General features: G+C 40.9%; 2 protein-coding genes across 3 annotated transcripts in view; one reads left to right on the top strand and one right to left on the bottom strand.

Annotated features, from left to right (window-relative positions):
* MAF (MAF bZIP transcription factor) overlaps positions 1 to 14,822 on the top strand; it is a 266,231-nt gene extending 251,409 nt beyond the window's left edge. The window contains exon 3 of the mRNA XM_075009267.1: positions 14,691 to 14,822. The gene's annotated coding sequence lies outside the window, so the exon portion shown is untranslated. The remainder of the gene's footprint in view (positions 1 to 14,690) is intronic.
* Positions 14,823 to 15,808: 986 nt separating this feature from the next.
* WWOX (WW domain containing oxidoreductase) overlaps positions 15,809 to 21,760 on the bottom strand; it is a 768,476-nt gene continuing 762,524 nt past the window's right edge. The window contains exon 9 of one of the 2 annotated variants that reach the window (XM_075009261.1): positions 15,809 to 15,997. In XM_075009261.1, the coding sequence (XP_074865362.1) occupies positions 15,809 to 15,997 (189 nt within the window). The remainder of the gene's footprint in view (positions 15,998 to 21,760) is intronic. The other variant, XM_075009262.1, reaches the window with a different exon arrangement.

The following is a 21,760-nucleotide window of genomic DNA, read 5'->3' as shown; positions in this document are numbered from 1 at the left end:
ACCTAGGGCAAGATAAGGGATTTGAGCTGCGTTTCCCAAAGTGTGGTCCATGGCCGAGTACCAGTCTTTGGAAAAAAATACCGGTCCTTAGAAAATATATGAATTATCACTGTGTACTGTTATTATTGTGAATAAATAATATACAGTGAAAAATTATTCATTTTTCATTTTTTATGTGCGTTTTTATTTTTGGGCTGCAAAAAAATGATGCTGAAAAAATGGGTCCCAATTTTATAAAGTTTGGGAAACCCTGGACTGGAGGAAGTTGGTACCTGTGAGCACCAGAGCCATGCATGATTTCAGTCTCACTCAGGACCTCAAAAATAGGGGGTTTTGTGGGACTTAAAGGCCCTTGTGCTGCCCTGTGGAATTTTTACTCTTACCTCTCCTATAGCAATCCTAGCAAGTGCAATGGGCATCGGCTGCAGTTCGCCAACTTTTGGAGGAAGGCTTGATCAATCATGTCAGTCCAGTTATTTGTAATACATCTATCACCATTGACTTGCCCCTGTGCATAAGTCCGGAAGGGAAAAGAAGGGATGAGTGGAAGGGAAAAAAATTCTATAGCTCAAAGTTATTACATGGCAGCAGATACTTGCTAACCAATTATACCCAAGATTTGCCATCAGCTAAATTACATTTGTTTTATAAATAGAACCAGAATCAAATATTATAGACCAAGAGCAAAACATCCTAGTATTTAATACATCAAGAGACAAAGTAATGTAATGGCCCTAAATGTTAATGGGTGTAAAGATTTGAACTTGAATTGTATTTTAAGTCATCTTACTTTATGGAGCTCTTTGTGCATGGAAATGCAAGTGTGTGCTGCAACACTATACTGAGTAGTATGGAAGGACTGGCTTGTAGGAAACCTGTAATTATAGGCAAGATCAGTGTACTACTTATAAATCCTTGAAGACATCTTAATTGAAAGGAGTAGTGGACTTTACCTGACCTTCTCCATATGGGAGACCTTCATACCAAATTAAGTTAGAGGGATGTGTTTCTGTCTGCAACACAAGTTAAACATTATGAGTTTAGTTTTGGTGGGTTTTTTTAAAGTTTTATGGCAGGTAAAAAAAAACCCTCGAATTATGAAACATGAAATGATAATTGATAAAATCATCAGATAACTCAATGTCAGACTTACTAAAATGACCTCAGATATAAACCTTCTGAAAGGTGTCATCTCCATTTGGCATTTTAGGATATTTTTCCCAAGTGTTTACAGAAATATTGCAAACTTCCTAGAAATTGATTACTCTGTTCACAAGGTGTCTCTTGCAGTTTGTTTTACTGCTTCAAGATACATAAGCTAGAGTACAGTTATAGATGAATCTTACTCATGTTACGTTTGAAAAAAAAATAAATGTGAACTAAAAGTAATTAAAGCATGTTGCTTCATGAATAATATACCATTTTACTTCTATTTGCTGAGTATAATGAGACAAGCTACTAAATTGACAGTGAATGCTATTATGTGATTGCCAACTGTTTTATAAGATATTGAACATATTCATTTATTCTATCATCAAGTGCATTATCTAGCTATTGCTTTTTAATAAATTAATTTCCCTTTATGTCTCCAGAGTCTTTGTTTGAAATCTGGCTGAAGGCATAACTGAAATTAATTCTGTGGTCTGCGCTTAACTGCTAGTGTTTGGTGACTCACAAATCATGTGCCCTGTTTGGCAGCTCTTGTGGGATGAAATTTGGCTGGGTGGCCTGAGTGCGAAAATCGCTTCACCCACAGGGGAGATGTGACACTAGATCAGCGTGAACCAGGTCAGCCCATTCTGCGCTGGTAATAGAGCAAACATATCTTGAGACGAGGGATTGGTCTCTTAACAAATTCATTTGGCTGTAAATAAAAAAGATGCCCCCTGAATATAGGGTTCTGTGGCAGGTCTTGTTTATCACACCCTATCATTGCTTGTCATGCCTTCTCCCAACTAAAGCATTGTAAATTGACCCTTTAATTGTTTAGCAACCTAAACATGGTGACACCATTCATTGACTGTAAAGCAGCACTTAATGCATGGTTGGGTGAGAGTGTGATTAGGAGAGTAATGTGATTGTGGTGCGAATCTCCAAGGTTGGCAGCTAGCTATATTAGAACAGAGGGTTATCGCTGAGCCTTCAGTGAAGACTGAAACAACACATGATGTCCATATAGCATTGACACTGCAGAGCTATTTTGCTAGATAGTAAACAACTTCTAATTGCAAGAGTTGACAGGCCTCACTGTGTTATAACTAACCTTGCTGCAATGTTATTATTCCTGAAAGGAACCTTTTTTCCATACTTTTAACAATAAGTCTGACAGGTGTCATATTAAAAGCAGTACTTAATTCTAATGTAACTATTCCTAAACACACACACACACACACACACACACACACACACACACACACACGTCCTTTTCAGTTTTGTGCTTCTGTAATGCATGCATTTCCACTGCTCATAAAGCTTAAAGGAGCAGCTTTGCATCTGTTTGTCTGCAGTCGAGGTACACGAGGGGGTCATAGTATAATTTTATTTTCTCCTCTCTGCTCCCTCCAAGCTGGCATCAGTCCTGGGAGGGAGCAATAGAGAAAGTCATCTCCAGGATGAGACGTAATGGCAGATCCAATGAGGGTAAATTTCAGGCTTCTTTTGAGCGGTCACCTACCGTTCTGTTCCAGATTGTGCTGTAGGCTAAGCAGCTTTGTGATAAATTTCTGATCGTTGTCCACGAGAGACTGAGCTCAGGCAGGTCACTGAGAAGTTTATCCTGGATTTAAGTCAAAGTGCTAGAATGCCTGGTGTTAAATCACTGCTAACTCTGTGTTCTGCCCACAATTTCTGGCAGAGTCTGCACCTGTAAAATCTAACATTCTGTGAGATGTGGCACTTTTATTCGGGTGACAGGATGTACAAAGGGCTGCAGGAAGCCATTCCTTGCCCCCCTCACTCACCCAAACACACACGCTCCCCTAGTTGATTGAGCATGGTGCATCTTTTTGAGTCTTTCAGCTGTGTTCAGTGGTATACGGGATGGAAGCCATTTAGACCTCAGCTTTCCAGAGATAAAAATGGAACAGTCATGCAGAGAAGGAGAAGAGAAGACTTAGTAGCTGCTTTCACGTACCTAAAAGGATGTTACAAGAAAGAAGGAGAAAAGGAGAAAAATTGTTCTCCTTAACCTCTCAGTATAGGACAAGAAGCAATGGGCTTGAACTGCAGCATGGGAGGCTTAGGTTGAGCATTAGGAAAAACTTCCTGTCTGGGTGGTTAAACACTGGAATTAATTGCTTAGGGAGTTTGTAGAAGATATTTAAAAGCAGGTGGGATAGGCATCTGTTGGGGATGATCTAGATGGTGCTCGATTCTGCTACAAGGACATGGGATGGGACTGAAAGCCTGTCAAAGTCCTTTCCGGTTCTAATATGCTATTATTCTACCCTTGTCTATAAAGATACTGTCCTGGCTCTGAGAACCTGTGATACGTTCTAAGCAGGTGATACTTCTTACTTCTGAGCTGAGTAAAACCAGTCAATAAGACATACAAGTCAGAGTCCGTCATGGCCTCAATTATGAACACCGCCTAGATGGCTGTTTCTCTTCAGTTCTTTAAGGAAAGTTGCTGCTCTTACACCCAACCAACCCCATTCACGGAAAAAACAAACAGGTTTTTCCACAAAATCATGCCTATAAAAATCATGACCAGGGTGGACAGTGGGCAGTGGCAGTCAAAAAGCAAACGGTATGTTAGAAATCATTCAAAAAAGGATAGAGAAGAAGACATGGTTACCTCATCTCGAAACAAGATATATTGGCATTTGAAAAGGTCAGAATAGGGCAGCTAACATGATTAGGGGTTTGGAACAGGTCCCATATGAAGAGAGATTAGAGAGATTAGGACTTTTCATCTTAGAAAAGGGGACAAAGAGAGCATATGATGTCGGTATATAAATTCATGAGTGGTGTGGAGAAAGTGAGCAAGGAAAAGTTTACTTGTTCCCATAATTTAAGAACTAGGGGACACCAAATGAAATTAATTGGCAGCAGGTTTAAAACAAGTAAAAGGAAGTTCACACAGTGCACAGTCAATCTGTGGAAACTCCTTGCCAGAGGAGGCTGTGAAGTCTAGGACTATAAAAGGGTTTTAAAAAGAGCTAGATGAACTCATGGAGGTTATGTCCATTAATGGCTATTAGCCAGGATGGGAAAGGAATGGTGTCTCCAGCCTCTGTTTGTCAGCAGCTGGAGATGGATGGCAGAAGAGAGATTCTTACCCCCTCTGGGGCACCTGGCATTGGTCACTGTCTGCAGACAGGATACTGGGCTGGGTGGACCTTTGGTCTGACCCAGTATGGTCGTTCTTATGTAGAGAAAATACATAAGGAAGTGCTATTTATTCCTTCTCATAACACAAGAATCGGGGGGTCTTGAAATTAATAGACAGCATCTTTAAAACAAATAAGAGGAAGTATTTCTTCACAAAACATGCAGTCAAACCATGAAACTCCTTGCCAGAGGATGTTGTGAAGGCCAAGACCATAATAGGGTTCAGAAAAGAACTAGATAAGTTCCTGGATAGGTCCACCATTAGGCAGGATGGGCAGGGACAGTGTTTCTAACCTCTGTTTGTCAGTACCTGGGACTGAACCACAGAGAATGGATCACTTGACAGTTACCTGTTCTGTTCATTCCCTCTGGGGCACCAAGCACTGGCCACTATCAAAAGACAGGATACTGGGCAAAATGGGCCTTTGGTAGGACCTAGTGTGGCCATTCTTACGTTCACAACCAATGACCCAAACCAGTAGCCCATGTGACAGCAATGTAATGTCTTTGTACACCCTATCGACTGCAATATGGAGGGCAGTATGCAACTGAGTGGCTCACATGAGCTAAATTCATGCCTCTGCCACTGCCTTCTGATGTGACCTTGTGCAAATTACTTAGGCCCATCTACACTAGCCCCCACCTTTCAGAAGGGGCAGGTAATGAGGGATTTCAGTAGGTGCTAATGAGGTGCTGCCATGAATATGCAGTTCCTCATTAGCATCATGGCAGCCATGCACGTTTCAAAACACATGTAGATGGGCGTCTTTCGAAAGGACCCCCTGATTTCAAAAGCCCCTTCTTCCCATTTGGTTTTGGGAAGAGGGGGCTTTTGAAGTCCAGGGGGTCCTTTCAAAAGGCCCAGTCTACACAGGCAGCGTGTGTTTCGAAAGCAGCACTTTCAAAACGTGCACAGCTACCCTTATGCTGATGAGGCACTGCGTATTCATGGCAGCGCCTCATTAGCATGTGCCAAAATCCCTCAGTACCATGCCTTGAAAGGAGGGGGCTAGTGTAGATGCGGCCTCAGTGTCTGTGCCACCTAGATAAAATAGGGGTGATAATAATTCTTAACTACCACATTTTGTCTCTCTTGGAAGGGATTCAAGAGGTCACCTAGTCCATCCTCTTGTACTGAGATGAGTATACAGCTGGCCTATGCAAAGCAGATTCTGTAAAGGGGGAAAACTAGAGAAGGGTATAAGGATAGTGCGGAGGGCTGAGGATAAGGGCTGGGAGTGAGAATTGGATGTATTGTATGTGCACAGAACAAAGCAGCAAATTCAGGCCATGTTCACAGCCTTTTAAGCCCAGGGTAACTGCTTATAAGATGCATTTGACTTACAAACCTAATGCATACTGCACAAAAGCAGTCAAAAAGTGCTAACTTTATCAGTAAGGCAAGTGCAGCTGTACAGCTCTTTTACTAGATTACCAATTAATATTGTCAGGCCTTTGGTAAACTGTTATGTATACTCCTTTCAAGTGGCTGATTTTCAGGGATTTTTAAAATTATTATTGGAATAAGCAATTGTCCAGCAAATTGATGAACCCTCTTTAATTAGATAGCGAAGTTGCATGGGCAGTGGTCCATATAAAAGTTCTATAAAGCACAGCAGAATTAATAATTTTACTCAGATTCTCCAAAGGGATCTGTACATTTTGCTTCAGCTTGAAAATTTGCCTGATCTCTGGTACACCCAGCACAGCGCAGCCATGCATTGACTAAAATCACATTCCTCACTTAAAAATGGAGACCATTTGGTGAAAGGATACTATGTTTTAATCAAGTTCTTTGCTCGGAACAGGAATAAAAAAAAAACACAACACCTTGTAGTATATGCAAACACGGTTCATATTGACAGCTGCCTCTGGATGTCTCACTCCATCTCCAGCTGCCCAAGTAATTTTCCCAGGATTTCTCCCCTCTTTTATTCCTCCCCTCCACACAGATGGATTAAAGCAACAAACAGCTTACATGCTGCACATCATTAGCTACCCTCCCTCACTACCCAGCAGATAACAACTGGGCTCTGTCATCAGGACATACATAACACCTTGACACTTTTACAACTACTTGGCTCTCTCTGCCAGAGCAAGCTCCTCTTTTTGAAACATAGGGAGAGTTCATGAGACAGCAGTTGGGAACCACTCTGTAAAAGCAGCAAATCTTATTTTTGATGGTATGTCCTGAAAAAAAGAGTAACCCGGGAAAAGTCACATAATGAATCCTGTGGTTATCATTAAAAACAGGGAGGTACTGTACCTGGAAATCCACACCGTCTTCCAAAGATACTTACATATTTTCCTGTTAGTGCAACAAACTGTAGTGGAGGATTTCAGTGGATGTCTATGCATCTGTCTGTCATATTCTGAATATACCCATCATCATATAATCCAGAGATCCAAAGTCCCTGCCTTAAATACTGACCTGTCAGAGGCTACCTTTGGTAATGCACATGCTTCCCAGCTGTGACTCAGAATGTTCTACTACTCTTAGCACTTCCATTCATGCTTTGTGCAGTTGGCCATGGTATTCCTTTCTCTACAGGGTTAATGGGTCAGTCTTATGCACAGCAATACATTCTGGGGGCTTTGGTCATGCTGATTGTTCATACTGGACATCCATTTCCCTTATGACTTTTCCCTTCTCTGGTTGGTTAGCAGAGATCTGGAGTCCAGAAGGAAAAAGGATGGAGACAATTTGTCTTTGCTGATAAATTCTGCAGAGAGGTCCTGAGTTGATGTGTGTGTATGTGTGCACACAGAGTGGATGGGAACAGGATGTGGTTTAAAGTCCACAGTTAAGGCAACTGTTTGCACAGTTATTTGGCAGTGAGGCTGGGACACTGCAAGAAAAATATTTGAGAAGTCAAAAAGTACATCTCCAGATTCTCACCACAAAAAATGGCCAGTGTGAAAGGCAAGTAGTGTGACGATGGAGCAATGGGACCCTAGTCTAGATGAGAAACTCACCAACCAATAACAAGTCATGGAAGACCCTTTGCCAGTGGAATTCAGCTCCACAGTATGCTGCACATTTCTTCATCTCTCTCCATTTTCACCAGTTAACATGCTAACATTTGGTACCATGGCATTTGTATGCTTGATCTGGCACTGTACTCAGGCCAGTAGACCCACAAACTATGCAAAGGCTATTGAGGTGGCCCAAGCATGTGAAGAGGTAGAGCCGCAAAACAATATCAAATGGGCCACACCTAGCGACACCAGAACCAATTAGAGAATTTAATTCTGCCGCAGGCTGGGTCTGGACTTAGACAAGACTGTAGGGTGGCTAAGTATAGGGATGATGTTCTGCTTATAACACTGGTTAGCTATGTGCAGCATGAGGTCCATTTAAATGTGTATCTGGCATAGATCTAAAGATAACTGCTTTCATTTCTCCTCCAAACCTGTTGTGTAGTGCTTTCAAACAGCTGCCACATCCCAGCCCAGAGGCGGCTGAACTTCCAAAGCAGGTACGTCAATCGCATTTGCAAAACACTTCGGAATGGAAACCACTGCAAAGCTGCAGCTACTATATTATTTATTATCTAGTGCTACTATAGCATTCCTAATATGTTTTACAATCTCATTACTCCTTGACTCCAAAAGATGTGCTACCACTAAGGCAACATAGCCTCAGTTTTCATTGAACTTTGGGAACCCCTGACTGAAAACAAACATACATACCAGTCCAGAAACATTACAACTTAAACTGAAGTAAAATACATACTTAAATCAGACAACAGACCGAACATGAAAAGTGTCAAAGGTTTTTTTTAACAGTATTTGAGACTGCAGAGATTTGTGCTATGAATCTTAGCAAAGATTATTATTTATGGTTCATATTTTTTTTGTTTAAAAAACATACATCTGGAGAAAACTTCAGGTTTATAGTGTAAATTCAGGATAGTGTGGAGGATTCATACTGTGAATTGTTGGCAGGCTGCCATTGAAATGATGAAAACGTAATCCTATAGAATGTTGTCAAGACAAATACAGAGCATGAAATATGGCAAATATTTCCCAGCCAGATATAATTATCACTGCTAGAGCCACAAGTGATACCAAAGGACAAAGATCTGTCTAGACTTTTTCACTTACAAAATATTGATCATTCTGATGGTACACTGGTTAGTGTAAGTGTGTCTGGCCTGAAAGGTCATGAGCTTAACCCCATGACAAAGAGTTATTCAACCTCATTGCCATAAGTCAAATTATTGCAATGTTGCTGGAAGGACTTTCTCTAATACAATATCTTACCTGGTCTCAGGATAGATGAAAGTTGTCTCGTGTCCCGGAGGGGGAAAAAAAAGCAGCTAAGCAAATCAAGATATTGTTAACATTGAGAAATACTTTATGTATTAGTTCTTATGTCCTGGTACTTACACTCTTTAGCTGTGTCTTCACTTGCATTCCTCTTTTGAAAAAGGCATTCAAATGAAGGAAATAAAAATGCAAATGAGGCACCAATTTACATATTGGGCACCTCATTTGCATATTCTCCTTTCAAAAGGGCTTCTTTCAAAAGAAAATAAAAGTGTAGATGGGGCTCTTTTGAAAGTAAACCACACCTTTGAAAGAACCCTTCTTCCTCTTTTGTCTCAGGAAGAAGGGTTCTTTCGAAGATGGGGTTTCTTTTTGAAAGAGCCCCGGCTCTCCTGCTTTCGAGAGGCGAATATACAAATGAGACACCAGCTATGTTAATCGGTGCCTCATTTGCATGTTCAATTTCCTTCATTTGCAAGCCTCTTTGAAAAGAGGAATGCAAGAGTGGCCACAGCTTTTGAGTTGCAAGTAAGTTTTAGGTATACTACAGGAGGAATTTTTTTGAATGGACAGGACAGTGAAGACCATGGAAGAAACCCTGTATCCACTGATGTCAGTGAGTGGAGTGATTAACTTAAATGTGGCCAGGTGTTTCACCTTGTCTCCCACCACAATGCCCTGTGAGAGGAAGTTGCGTACCCACCTGCCTGAAAATGAGCACCCACAACCCACACTCATCTTTCAGAGAGGGAATTCTGTCCATGCAATAACATGCTTAGCTAGTTTACCAATTACATTGATCAGGGATGAGTAAGCACCTAAGACCTGCCTGATTGAGTCAGACTGATAGTCCATCTAGCTCAGTAGCCTGCGGCTATCAGTGGTTGGTGCCAAGTTTTTCACAGGGAATAAACAGAATAGGGCAATCCTCAAATGAGATAGCTGTCATTGGCCATGTCTACACTAGCCCCAAACTTCGAAATGGCCATGCAAATGGCCATTTTGAAGTTTACTAATGAAGCGCTGAAATACATATTCAGCACCTCATTAGCATGCGGGTGGCCACGGCACTTCGAAATTGATGCGGCTCATCCCGATGGGGGCTCCTTTTCGAAAGGACCCCGCCTACTTCAAAGTCCCCTTATTCCCATCTGCTCACAGGAATAAAGGGACTTCGAAGTAGGCAGGGCCCTTTCGAAAAGGAGACCCATCGGGACGAGTCACGTCAATTTCGAAGTGCCGTGGCCACCCGCATGCTAATGAGGTGCTGAATATGTATTTCAGCGCTTCATTAGTGAACTTCAAAATGTCCATTTGCATGGCCATTTCGAAGTTTGGGGCTAGTGTAGACATAGCCATTCAGAGGGTTAGGACACCAAGAGCATGGAGCTGCACCCTTGACCATCATACATGGACACGTCATCCATGTTTTAGCTAATTCTTTTCTTAATCCCATTATAGTCCTGGATTTCTGACATGCCCTGAGAGTCAGTTCTACCACGTGATTGTGCATTGTGTGAAGTACTTCCCCCTTCCTTTCCCTCTGCCCCCCCACTCCGCCTTTTTTGTTTTAAATTGGATGGCTATTAATTTCATTGGGTGACCTCTTTAGTTTTTGTGTTATATTAAGGGCTAAAGAGCATTTTCTTATTCACATCTCATGATTGTATAGACCTCGGTCATATCACCATTTCCAAGACGAATCTTTTCACTTTCTCCTCATATGGAAATTGTCTCATACCCCTTAATCATTTTTGTTGCCCTTCTCTAGAACTGTTTCCAATTCTAATATATCTTTTTAGATGGAGTTACCAGCCCTAGACAGTATTCAAGATCATGGGTTTACTATAGGGGCATTTTGATGCTTGGTGTCTTATTATCCATCATGTACCTAATGGTTCCACCAAGTCCCTTAGTTTTTATTGCCTGTTGCTGCACACTGTTCAGATGTTTTCAGAGGACTATCCATAAAGACATCAAGCTCTGTTTCTTGCTTGGTACCAGCAACTTTAATCCCTATCTTTTTCTTTGAATAGTTTGGATTATGTTTTCCAGTCAGCACTACTTTCAACTTACCTGCCTTGAATTACTCTGCAGTACCACAGGACTGCTTGTTGTTTCTGCAGTTATGTTACACGGTCACTCCATTTTTAAAGCCCTTTGTAACTCGTCACAGTCAGTTCTGGATTTAACTATCTTGAGTAATTTTCTGCAGACTTTTTGCCACAACTTTGATAACCACCTTTTCCAGCGCATTTATGAACATGCTGATTAAGAGTGGTCCCCACACAGACTACGGGGTAGCCCTGCTATTTCCTTCTATCCAATGTGAAACCCAGTCATTTACTGCTACCCTTTGCTTCCTGTTTTTTGATCAGTTGCTTAGCTGCCTGAAGAGATTTTGGTGTGGGACCATGGCAGAGCTTTCTGAAAAGCCAACCACAGTATATTCACTGACTCACCCTTTTGACCTCTGAACGGAGTGATGAGGCCTGCTTTCCCCTTGCAGACACAGTATTGGCGCTTCCCTCCCATAACATATGATTGAAAAGGGAAATGTTGACCTCAGAATCAAAAAATGAACCTCATGTGAACTGTCCTTCACCATGGCGATAGAAAGTGTTTCAGCCTTTAGCATCTTGGTCGCCTCTACATTAGAAAAATCACAGCAACTAAATTGGTATGTGTTTAGCTGTACAACACAGAAGCACTTTACATGTGTTTTTAGGACTGTAAATGGAAAGTGCCCAGTCACCGTATCAGGTGTTTGGGGAACGCATGCTGGCTGCTTTTCAAACATTTAAGTGGCACCATATATTCTCCTTTAATCCGTCCTCTTTTTTTTTGTTTGCTGGCAAAACAAAAGTTATAGTGCTTGTTTTATATTAGCCCTCAGAACACTGCTCCGCAAATATTATGCCCTAACAGCCTGATGCCAAAGTTCACTAATTAGTTAAGTATACATCAATTTAAGTAAATCATCTGGCAAAAAATATACCCTGGTCCAAAAAAAAAAAATCTGCACCTATACCAACATTTATACCAGAATACAGTGTAGTTTCCAACCCAGTGGCTTAGACCCATCTATTTCAGTGGTTCTTAACCGACTAAGCTTTGTGGACAGTATGTGTTACCTGGGCTGCAGGTTATGAGCCACCCCACCCCTGCCCCCACCCGCATGCCCAGCATCCCTGCCACAGAGGCGGGGCCGGAAAAGATGTGGGATGGACCAGGGGCTCTGCTTGCCCTTTACAGACATGGTATTGGCTGTTCCCCATAGTCTCAAAAAGGGAAATCACCTCAGAATGAAACATGAACCGTATGTGAACTGTCCTTCAGCATGCAGCTAGAAAGTGTTGTGGCCTTTAGGCTTTTTGGTTGCCCCTACATCAGCAAAAGCACAGTAAGTGTTTAGCAGTATACTTCAGAAACAGTCTTTAAATGTGTTTTCTTTATAGGTGCAGCAGGGACCCAACCACACTGCCCAGCAAGCCCTGATTCCCCTGGCCCCTGCTATGCAGGGCTGTTGGGAGAAGCCAGGACCGCCCCCCCCCCCCCCACAGCTCTGGCCCTTCCACAATTCTGAACCTTACTGTGTGGGGCTGGGACAGTGCCATGGCGTTGCTGGGGACGGGGGGGGGGACGGGGACGGGGGTCCGGTCCCAGTTGTCATGCAGCAGCTGCAGCCCTGGACTCTAAGCCCACCCATGTGGGACCTGGAATCCCTAGCCATGAGCCCACTGTGTGGGACCATGAGGCAGCCAGCTGTGTGACGGGGCAGCCCGGAACCCACCTCACAGCAGGCAGCCTGCCCAGGTGCCATGGCCCTTAGCACACAGCTGAGCTGGGCCACAGCTGTGTGCTAATTGCGCCACGGATTGAAAAACCGCTGATCTAGGCCATGACTCATTGGTCACTAGGGTGATCATTTAAAAATGTTCGTTGCTTTTCCATCCCCCTTGCTATAGCTGCTGCTAGCTGTCTGTGGAGTGTGTATAGGTCTGCAAGGAATGATGTCGGGGCGTCAAGCCCACTACCCCCTGCAGTTTGGTGCCAACAGAATGCCTCGCGTGGGTGAAACAAAAACAAAATGGCTTTTCCTGCAGGATTGCTTTACTTAGAGGACACACAATATTTGACTGGGGGGGGGGGGGCAGGGCCGGAATGGTGCTCTCCAAATTCTGGCTACAGAACCATATTGGTGTCACTGAGCATTTGTTAACCAGGTATCAGCAGAGGTGTCAGCCGTGAACCTGTGGCAGCATAAATGCATGGCAGTGCCTTCATAGTGATGAAAGATATCACCATCTGTGAAATTAAAAAAAGGCTTTTCCCACTCAACATGGGCCACTACAGAGAAGTAAAACAGCTAGCCCTTGAAGGAAAGCAATCTTCCTGAGTACCAACTTCTCATAAAAGCATACCATATTTCAGCAGAGAAAAATGACAAGGTGTGCATTATTAGTTATTAATGGCTGCCTAAGTGGGAGTATAAGGCCCAAGGCCCTTAGGACACATATTGGTGCACTCAGTAAGGTTTAATTATTTGTCATAATTTATCTCAACAATGTCATCCTGTGACATACTGTTTCTCTGTTGGCTCAGCTCTGTGGGCGTGCTCCCTTTTTTTTTGCCAGGAATTGGCAAGCCAGCACAATCGGTTGGACAGTACATGGTGTAAGCTACATGCGTTCCTCTCCTGCTGATAAGTAGCCATCCATTTTAACCATGGGTTTGACCCTCCCCCAAATTCCAGTTCCAACCCTAGGAGGCTAAGAAGATTAAACCTAGCACCCTGAAAATGTTCAGACATGATTTAAGGTCGGGTTTAATTTATATGGGGGGGGGGGGGGCGGTGTGCAAACTGGGCAAGCCAGTTGGCAAATACAAAACATAAAAACATGAGGTGCTCTCACATCTAGACTATTTTCCTTATGTTTTTTTCTGTCTCACATAACTCCAAAATGACTTGCCCTAGAAACATCAACTATACAGTCACCTCTACGAGGACTGACATCCGCAACTGGGTTCTGGAGCAGCGGTAGAATTATTTACTTAAAGTTGCTTTCATGTACTTTGTGGATGATTCGGGGTTTATAAATATTGTGTGCTCACAGTGTGGAGTTCCTATACTCTGCATGTCCCCTTTGGGAAAGGTAATGACATAGAAACAGCCAACTGGCAGGCAGGAGCATTGTCAGTTCTTGTGGGACCTATCTGAGCAATGATATAGGGGCTAGGGAACTAATCTGGAGAGGAACCGGAGCTGGGCAAAATATTACTGGAAAAAAAAGGGCGAAGAATAGTAACAGAGAGAAAGCCATGCTAGGCTATATAATATCAAAACAAAAAAGCTAGCACTTTAAAGACTAACAAAATAATTTATTAGGTGAGCTTTTGTGGGGCAGACCCACTTCTTCAAAGCATAGCCAGACCAGAACAGACTCAGTATTTAGATATTTAATATTTTAATATAGAGTCTGTTCTGGTATGGCATGGCTATGGTCTGAAGAAGTGGGTCTGCCCCACCAAAGCTCATCACCTAATCAATTATTTTGTTAGTCTTTAAAGTGCTACTTGACTGTTTTTTTGTTTTGACACTATGTATCATCTGATTTGCCCAGACAGGGTTGGTGGAGGTGGCCCAGGGTAATACTCTCCTCATTGGCTCCCTATAGCTACAGCTGATGTTCAGCTTGTTCTTTGGGAGTGTAACGAGCACCTCTATGTAAGCACAAAAAAAGCAGGACTTCTATTGCTCTCTGTAACCATTGCACAGCAGTGCAGTGTTTTATTCTTACATCTTCTGCACTGCATTACACAGAAGCTGAAAATAAAAGCACCCAAAAGTGTATTATTGTTATTATTATAGGCATTTATTATGATGGAGGATACTTGGGCTATTTATTAGCAGCCCATGTGTTGTTACATTTTAACACTCATCCACCAACTAATCAGGTCTTAAATGACTTCATGAACCTAGAGGAAGAAAATCATAGATGACGGAATAATTATCAATAAACCATAAATAATAAAGGAGTGAAATAAGGTTACATTTACAATCTCTATTTCTGTTTTGTTTATAGGGAAATGATGCTGGAATGCTGATGGCTTATGACAACTTTTTGGCATGAAGACAGCTACAAAGCACAAAAACAAAAAAATGAACTCCAAAAGAAACAAGAAAAAAAAGCGTTTTCATGACATCGACAAGAAGCTCTTTATTTTTCCTCAAATTTTCTTTTCTAAAAAAGTGGAACTAAAACATTTGCAGAAACAAGACAAATTTTTTCTTTACAGGTGACAATATTCAAGCATGTTCTTTTACTAAATTTAAATTGAAAGCAAAAATGAAATTGTGAACAGGATGCAGTATCAGGTGAACTGAGAAACTGTGAACCTTCAAGGAAAACAAAACAAACTCCTTAAAACTGTGAACCAAGAAATGGAAGGAACAGCTTTTAACCCCTAATTACACCCTGTGTGTTCTTAAGGCGACAACATCATCTTTTCCTGAAGCAACAATATTTAGGGAACGGTTTGCAACATACCTTTTATTATAATCTTTTAAGGAAAAATCTGCATCTTTAGCAATGGAGTAAATCTGACAACTGTTTCTGTTCAAATGTCTTCTTGCACCTTCTTTTTCTAGCTATAGCGGTTATATTTGCAGCCAAGGGCAAGGAAGCTTTCTCTTTTTTATTATTATTATTGTTTCAGTCTTTGTCATGCGCAATAAAAATTAGTAGGGAAAAGAATAAATGCAGCTATCATCTCCTGAGCAGTGCATAACGCCTAATAGCACATAATTACCAAGATATAGAGGAAGCCCTAGGTTATTTTGGGGCTTATCCATGTAGCCATTAATCAAAGCATCAAAAGTATATTCTGCATTGCTCTTCTAAAATAACTCAAAAGATGCCTCCTTGAATTACACGTTGAACAGGCCAAAAGAAAGAGAAGCAAGACTAACTAAATCCCGGAAAGCAATATTGTCCCTTTAACCCACAGTATTCCCCACTTCCCATTAGTACTTAACATTTTTCACTGTGTTATGACTGCTATCATTTCATTTAACACGAGTTAATCTGTATCTGAGGTCTGTGGAAACCCTCTAGATGATAAGATTGGAAAGGCTCCAGAGTTGGCAGTTTTCTAGTGTGCTCATAGTCTGTGTGTTTTGATCCTTACAGGAGGCTCCCTGTTATTTGGACAGCCTGCCAATCCGTTCTTGGATCAGTCTCTTGCTCAGCTCCCACAAGGCTGCAGCCGTCACTTCGTTCTGGGCCTCTTGTGATGGCAAACAGCGGCAGCAGTTGTTAAAGTACATTCCTCCCAGGCCCTCCAGCTCTGGAGCAGTGGCACAGTAGACAGTTGTGGCAGCTCCTTGTTGCTAGAATTTAAAAATATAGAGAGAGACATATTATAATTCTAATGTTGACTGTGGTTCTATAAAGCCACATAGCTTATTAAAATACCAGTAAAAAGCATTGCAGCTGACAGGTCACGCTCAGCAGGACAGTGTTATGGATAGTGGATGGCAGTGTCAAAAATACTACATTACTCGCTGGAACCCACTTTCAGTATACCTTGGTGTCCTTATGTCTTTTTTGCACCTCTTACAGTAACTCAAAATACAGGTGTCCAAATGCTATTCCCTCTTAGCTTAGATAAAATTTTCCATTGCAGTGAGACACTCGCTGGAGTTTATGGACGTATATGCAGCAAACAGAAGGCTTTAAGAGCAACAATCCATGACATGTAAAATCTCTCTCATTTTGCTTTGGAACAAAAAAAAAAATCCTCCTTATCAAACTACTTAATATCTACCACCGCCTAGTTTTGATAAGCAGTGAAGACTGACATATTTTATATCTTTAAAATCTCCTGTACAGTATTAACCCAGACATTCCAATTACGCCCTATCATGTAAAGTGCTAATGGGATCTGTGCCCAAACTGTCCCTATATCTTTGGTCAACAATTTTACTGTGGCAGCTGTCACCACTGTTGTGTGAGAATGTTTACCTACTGCACACAGAGTGTTGTTCTTAATTTGCAGAGATTCAGTGCTTTCCAGTGGTATTGCCGTCCTCTAAGACGTATTTCTAGCATCTTATAAATCACTAAAAAATACAATCGAGAGATTGCGGTTGTGAAGGAAGCTTTTTTTTAACTTATCCAAAAATCTGAACTCCAATGAGGAAAATTGATCACGTTGAATTTTTCTAATGGAAAGATGAGGAATTAACAGGTGAGGCCATAACTTTTTGGTGAGTGCATGGGGTGGGATATCACATCACCAGGATTGGCAAAGCTCTGTCAGAAAAAGCTGTAAAGAGGGCAAGAAACCACTTTGCTTTGCCAGCTATAATTAATAATAATAGGCTGGAGCTCATAAGGAAACACTGCATGTACACAGCTCTGGTTTAAAACCAATGCAGTTTATCTAGGATCTTGTGATTGTTTATATACATCGTAGTCATTTATGTGGTAACTAATTAAGAATCAGAATAGACAAGCTACCAAGTATGATAGAAAAAGTAACTAAGAAGAAAGCAGATATTACTGCGGTGAGATTCAACAAAGGACAAGAATGGGCTTCACTCTATTCTCCTCCAGATTTTTTTTTCTTGCTCCAATGTTTAATAACTGTGGCATCTTACAATGCTGCTATCAGATCAGCCAGTGGTGGGGTGGCAACCAAACCACATTATTCAGTTCTCTCATCTTTCAGTGGCAGGTTTAAGTCTAAGGGGGTTGAATTCTCCTCAAGTTGGGTTTCTCCATTCCTCTCAGATTGTGTCGCATGGCAAAAAAAGACATATTAAATTGTTTTTAGCGTCCATATTCTTCTCTCAAGATGTGAATAAGCTGACAATGATGATTTAGAAATGGTCTGTTGGGAAAACACCAATGTTAGCCGGTACAATGAGGCAAAAATAAGACTGTTATTTTTGGACCAAAAGAGCCTTTTCAAGTTATATTGGTATGTATTCAAATGCTTTTATTTGAGGAAAAAATGGCCTTCTAAATGTGTAAGATAGAATCTAAAAGCAACAACACCTATAGCAATGTAATATAGTTCTGTAGAAATTACAAGTAATTTGATGCAATTGAATAGAGATTTATAGACTCTCTGTAGAATTGCACAATCTAGATATGATCATTCTATCCAATTGCATAAAGTGGGTCAAAGCACCCACAAAAAGTTATCATTTTTGCATTCAATCCCGTAGAAATTTTTCTTAAGAGTAAAATAAAATGTAAGTGATCAAATGCCAAAGACTAATTGCTATACTATTGGCTAAAAATTGCTTTCTAGCTAGCTCAGATTCAGCCAGACATGAGATCATACATTAAATGGAGGATTACTTTAGTTTGTTTTAACTTCTAACAAACCAAACTCACGTTTTCACAAAGTCTTTGTCAATAGCCCATAATGTAGCTGGTAGATAGCAATTTGGGTCTGATTCTGTAAACCTGACAAAAGCAAAATTCCAAATGAATATAAAATGAGCGCTGTTGAGCTGGCACCTTTATATAAAGGGAAGATGAAAAATGTATGGCTAGAACACTGAAATATTTTACCATTTAAAGCTTCCAACACTTCTCACTGTGAACAATATGCCATTTGCTTGTGGGTCAAGTGCTACTTCACCTATGAGTAAAAATGTGCTTATTATACGGGCTATCCTGGAGAAACAAGCACAGCAGCTTTATTGTCAAGAGCACGGTACTTTTTTTTTTTTTTAAAAATACATAAGAAGAGAAGTAAAATCACATTTACCCCACACAAAAAAAGAATGTGGTGGTTGAAGCTAATAATGCAGGACTTAACATTGACATCTTCAAAGCTACACACTAACACTAAGTAATTAAAGCTCAGAACAGCCCTACAGCCACATCAGTATTACTGTCCAGATTACAATAACAGGTGAGCAAACACCAAAACCACATTGCAGTTAGATACCCATGGCTGGCTCACGTCAGCTGGCTTCAGTGACAGCAATGTTTATGATCGTGCAGATGTTTGGGCTCAGGCTGGATCTTGGTATGTGGGACTAAGGGAAGGCAGAAGCACAACTTGCTATTCCACAATTAAACAGCCCCATAGCCTGAGCCCAAGTCTACTAACATCAGCCAGCCATAGGTGTTTAATTGCAGGGTTGACATGAGCACACAGGCCCTAAACAAAGCTACAGAAGGACTTGACTTAAACCCTTGTACTGCAGGTGGAGCACAGGACATTTATTAGCCTATGCCACTTCACTGTGTCTTAGGACAAAACTGCTAGCTGACTCCAAGAGCACCCCAGTTGTTGTCCTTCAGTCTCAGTAGATCTTCCCCATGGTGTCTGAGGTCCTCCTCTTTTGTGCTTTCTTGCAGGTTCCTTTTGAGAGATTGATGGACTATGCAGGATGGTGGTTTTCTGAGAGTGTGGCCTAGCCATCGCCACTTTTGTCTCTTGATTTGAATATCATGTGGTTCTTGTCCTGCTCTGTTCCAAAGCTCCTCATTTGTGACCAACTCTTGTGTTTTGCTGTGAAGGGTGTACCTCAAGCATCCATTTAGGAATGGCTGTAGCTTGTGATTTGATGACTTTTTAGTACGCCAGGTCTTGCATCTATACAAGAGCACATTCTTCACATTTGTGAAGGATTCAATGTAAAAAAAAAAAAACGAGATCTGAACTAATGGGTTCCTGGCTCTTTGTCTTATCCTCAGGACACTAGACCCACGTGCCCTACTGGGCAAGAAGGCCTTGAGAAGAGAAAATATCCCTTAAAATCCTGCTGGAACTTAAAGTGCTTTCGGAAGGGTTTATAATGCAGAGCTCTCAAATGCCAACACATCCCCACCTATTTAAATGAAGTGGGAGGCCACTTTTTCCTCACCAAACATTGTTTATCCTTCATCAACACAATAATATAAGTGACACCTTTCCATGGTAAGCCATTATGACAGTGAAATAACAAGTTTTAATTTTTTGCTCATCTGCTTTCCGGTTCACATATCATCAGCATAAGATAGAACAGGATGTCAGGGAATCTAATTAGTAAACAATTCCGTACTGCTGATACAAGATGAAACATTCTTAAACTGATAGAAAGAGCACTTTAATCACCGTTGAATGACTCTCAATGCCAACGCAGTTTGTGCAATGTCAGTACTTAATTTGAAACAGATTAAAGTACCATAGAAAAGAATTAATGTTAACAACTCCATTAAAAAAGTCTCAAACAATAAGCTTGCCAGTTGTCACAAACAGCCATGACTGATTGTGAGTTACAAAGAAAACTTATAATCAATGATACATGCTCTGAGCAATTTTTTTTTTAAATCAGAAGACTGTCAGTTGTATGTGGTGCTAATCACCAAAGCTGGGGGTGGGGGCAGGGTCGACCATCTTTAGCCTGTAACAAAGGCAGTAAGTTAGAATGATGAATACACAGGATAAAGAATTTCTGAGAAGCCCAGCTGAATCTTTAATCATGCCTGAATGCCATTTCCGATCCAGTCAAACATTTGAAAGCTGCCAGGCTGGTCCCATGACATCAATCTTTATAGTGTATATAAAATTACCCAGGAATCTTGTTTTGGCTTAAGTTAAAGAGTGTCTTGGTAATAAGGGTTCATCATTCCCTTTCACAAATCATTTGTCAGATTTGCAGTACAATCTTAAACTATAGCAGGGTGGGATTTATAAAGCAGTTTCTGTTTGTTTATACTTGAGCCTCAAAGATCTAAAATTATCCATCCTTCCAAAATCCTTTGTTGGGATAAAAATTTTAAGTAGCTACCAGTTCATAGGCATTTATTTGATAACTGCTTGCTATCAATTTGTAGCTGATGGCACTGAATACAAATGAACATTGAGCATCTTAATGATAAAATAAAAAGGAGTTCTTGAAATACAGTATGTGGTAAAAACCTCATTAATATATGTGATGTACCCATTACTGTTCTAACGTACTCTTTATGTTCCTGGTATGAAAATATAGTATACAGGTAATAAGTTTTCAGATGGTTATATTTTCGAGTGCATGCTTATTTTCTAAAATTAGAGTCCTGTTCTTAAGTAGGTTTAGAAATGAAGCATATAAATAAAAGAAACAAAAGCCATAATGCACCTGTATATTCATCAACAGCAAATGAATAGACACCATTCTGAACAGTATTAATGGCATACCAGTAACACTGAACATTGCAAAGTAGGTGAGATGAAATCAATGTATTTGAAAAAGGCTTGTATGGTCCGTTAAGAGTAAGGACTTGTATGCAAATAGACTTAAGTGCATTTTGAAAAATGGTCACTGGAAATATGTGAATCCAAAATTGTAAGAGAGATACATATTTGTGACATGATCCAAATTCAAAGCAAGCAGCTCTGGTAAAATGAAAAGGCAAGTGCTTCCTTAAAACTATTCATGCTTCCCTTGTTATTCATCTCAGGTCTATTAGGCAAAGCAAACACTTTCCAAATGCAAAAAAAACCCCAGCAGATTAATACAGCTGCATTGAGAACATGCCACCTAGACTGGAATAATTTATTATACAACAGTGGGGAAATGAGGTAATAAGCACATATTCTTCATTATGAAATAAATGGCACTCTTCATGCCCTTTCCCTGCCTCTGAATAATATTCTTACAGTAAGGTTTAAAGCCACTTCAGTAGATGTTGGAAACACAATGTTTTGTAGTTTATCTGTTAGTACTTCTGTGTGAGGTAAATTGATTCCATAGGAGAGGTCTGCTGTACAAATCCGAGTTGGAAATGATCCACTTCGCATTTTCTGAAGCAGACTCAACAACTGCTGTTACAGTTTTATATGCACAGAGCCATGCAGGGCTAAATCAGTAGCGGAGAATATGGCCAATCACTGTATTTTTACAACACTAGTTATGCACAGGCAAACTAGATCCAGCTACATGATGTACTTCTGGAAATGCACATGCCAACCCAGGCTGCCTACCTGTACAAAAGCATCCTGCAGAGAGGTTTGGGAGGGGTAATGTCTGAGATGGTAACTTCAAAGAACAGGCTTTGGTTTCTGTTCTATAATAAAATTGGGCTCAAACCACAAAATGTGAATTTAGGTTTCAATTTCTAGCAACCCCAAAGTGATGAGTGACCAGAACTTGTATTTTAGT

Source organism: Carettochelys insculpta, chromosome 14, assembly GCF_033958435.1.
Source record: "Carettochelys insculpta isolate YL-2023 chromosome 14, ASM3395843v1, whole genome shotgun sequence".
NCBI lineage: Eukaryota > Metazoa > Chordata > Testudines > Carettochelyidae > Carettochelys > Carettochelys insculpta.
The sequence above is the reverse complement of the archived record's forward strand: the minus strand, read 5'-3'. Positions and strand labels throughout refer to the sequence as shown.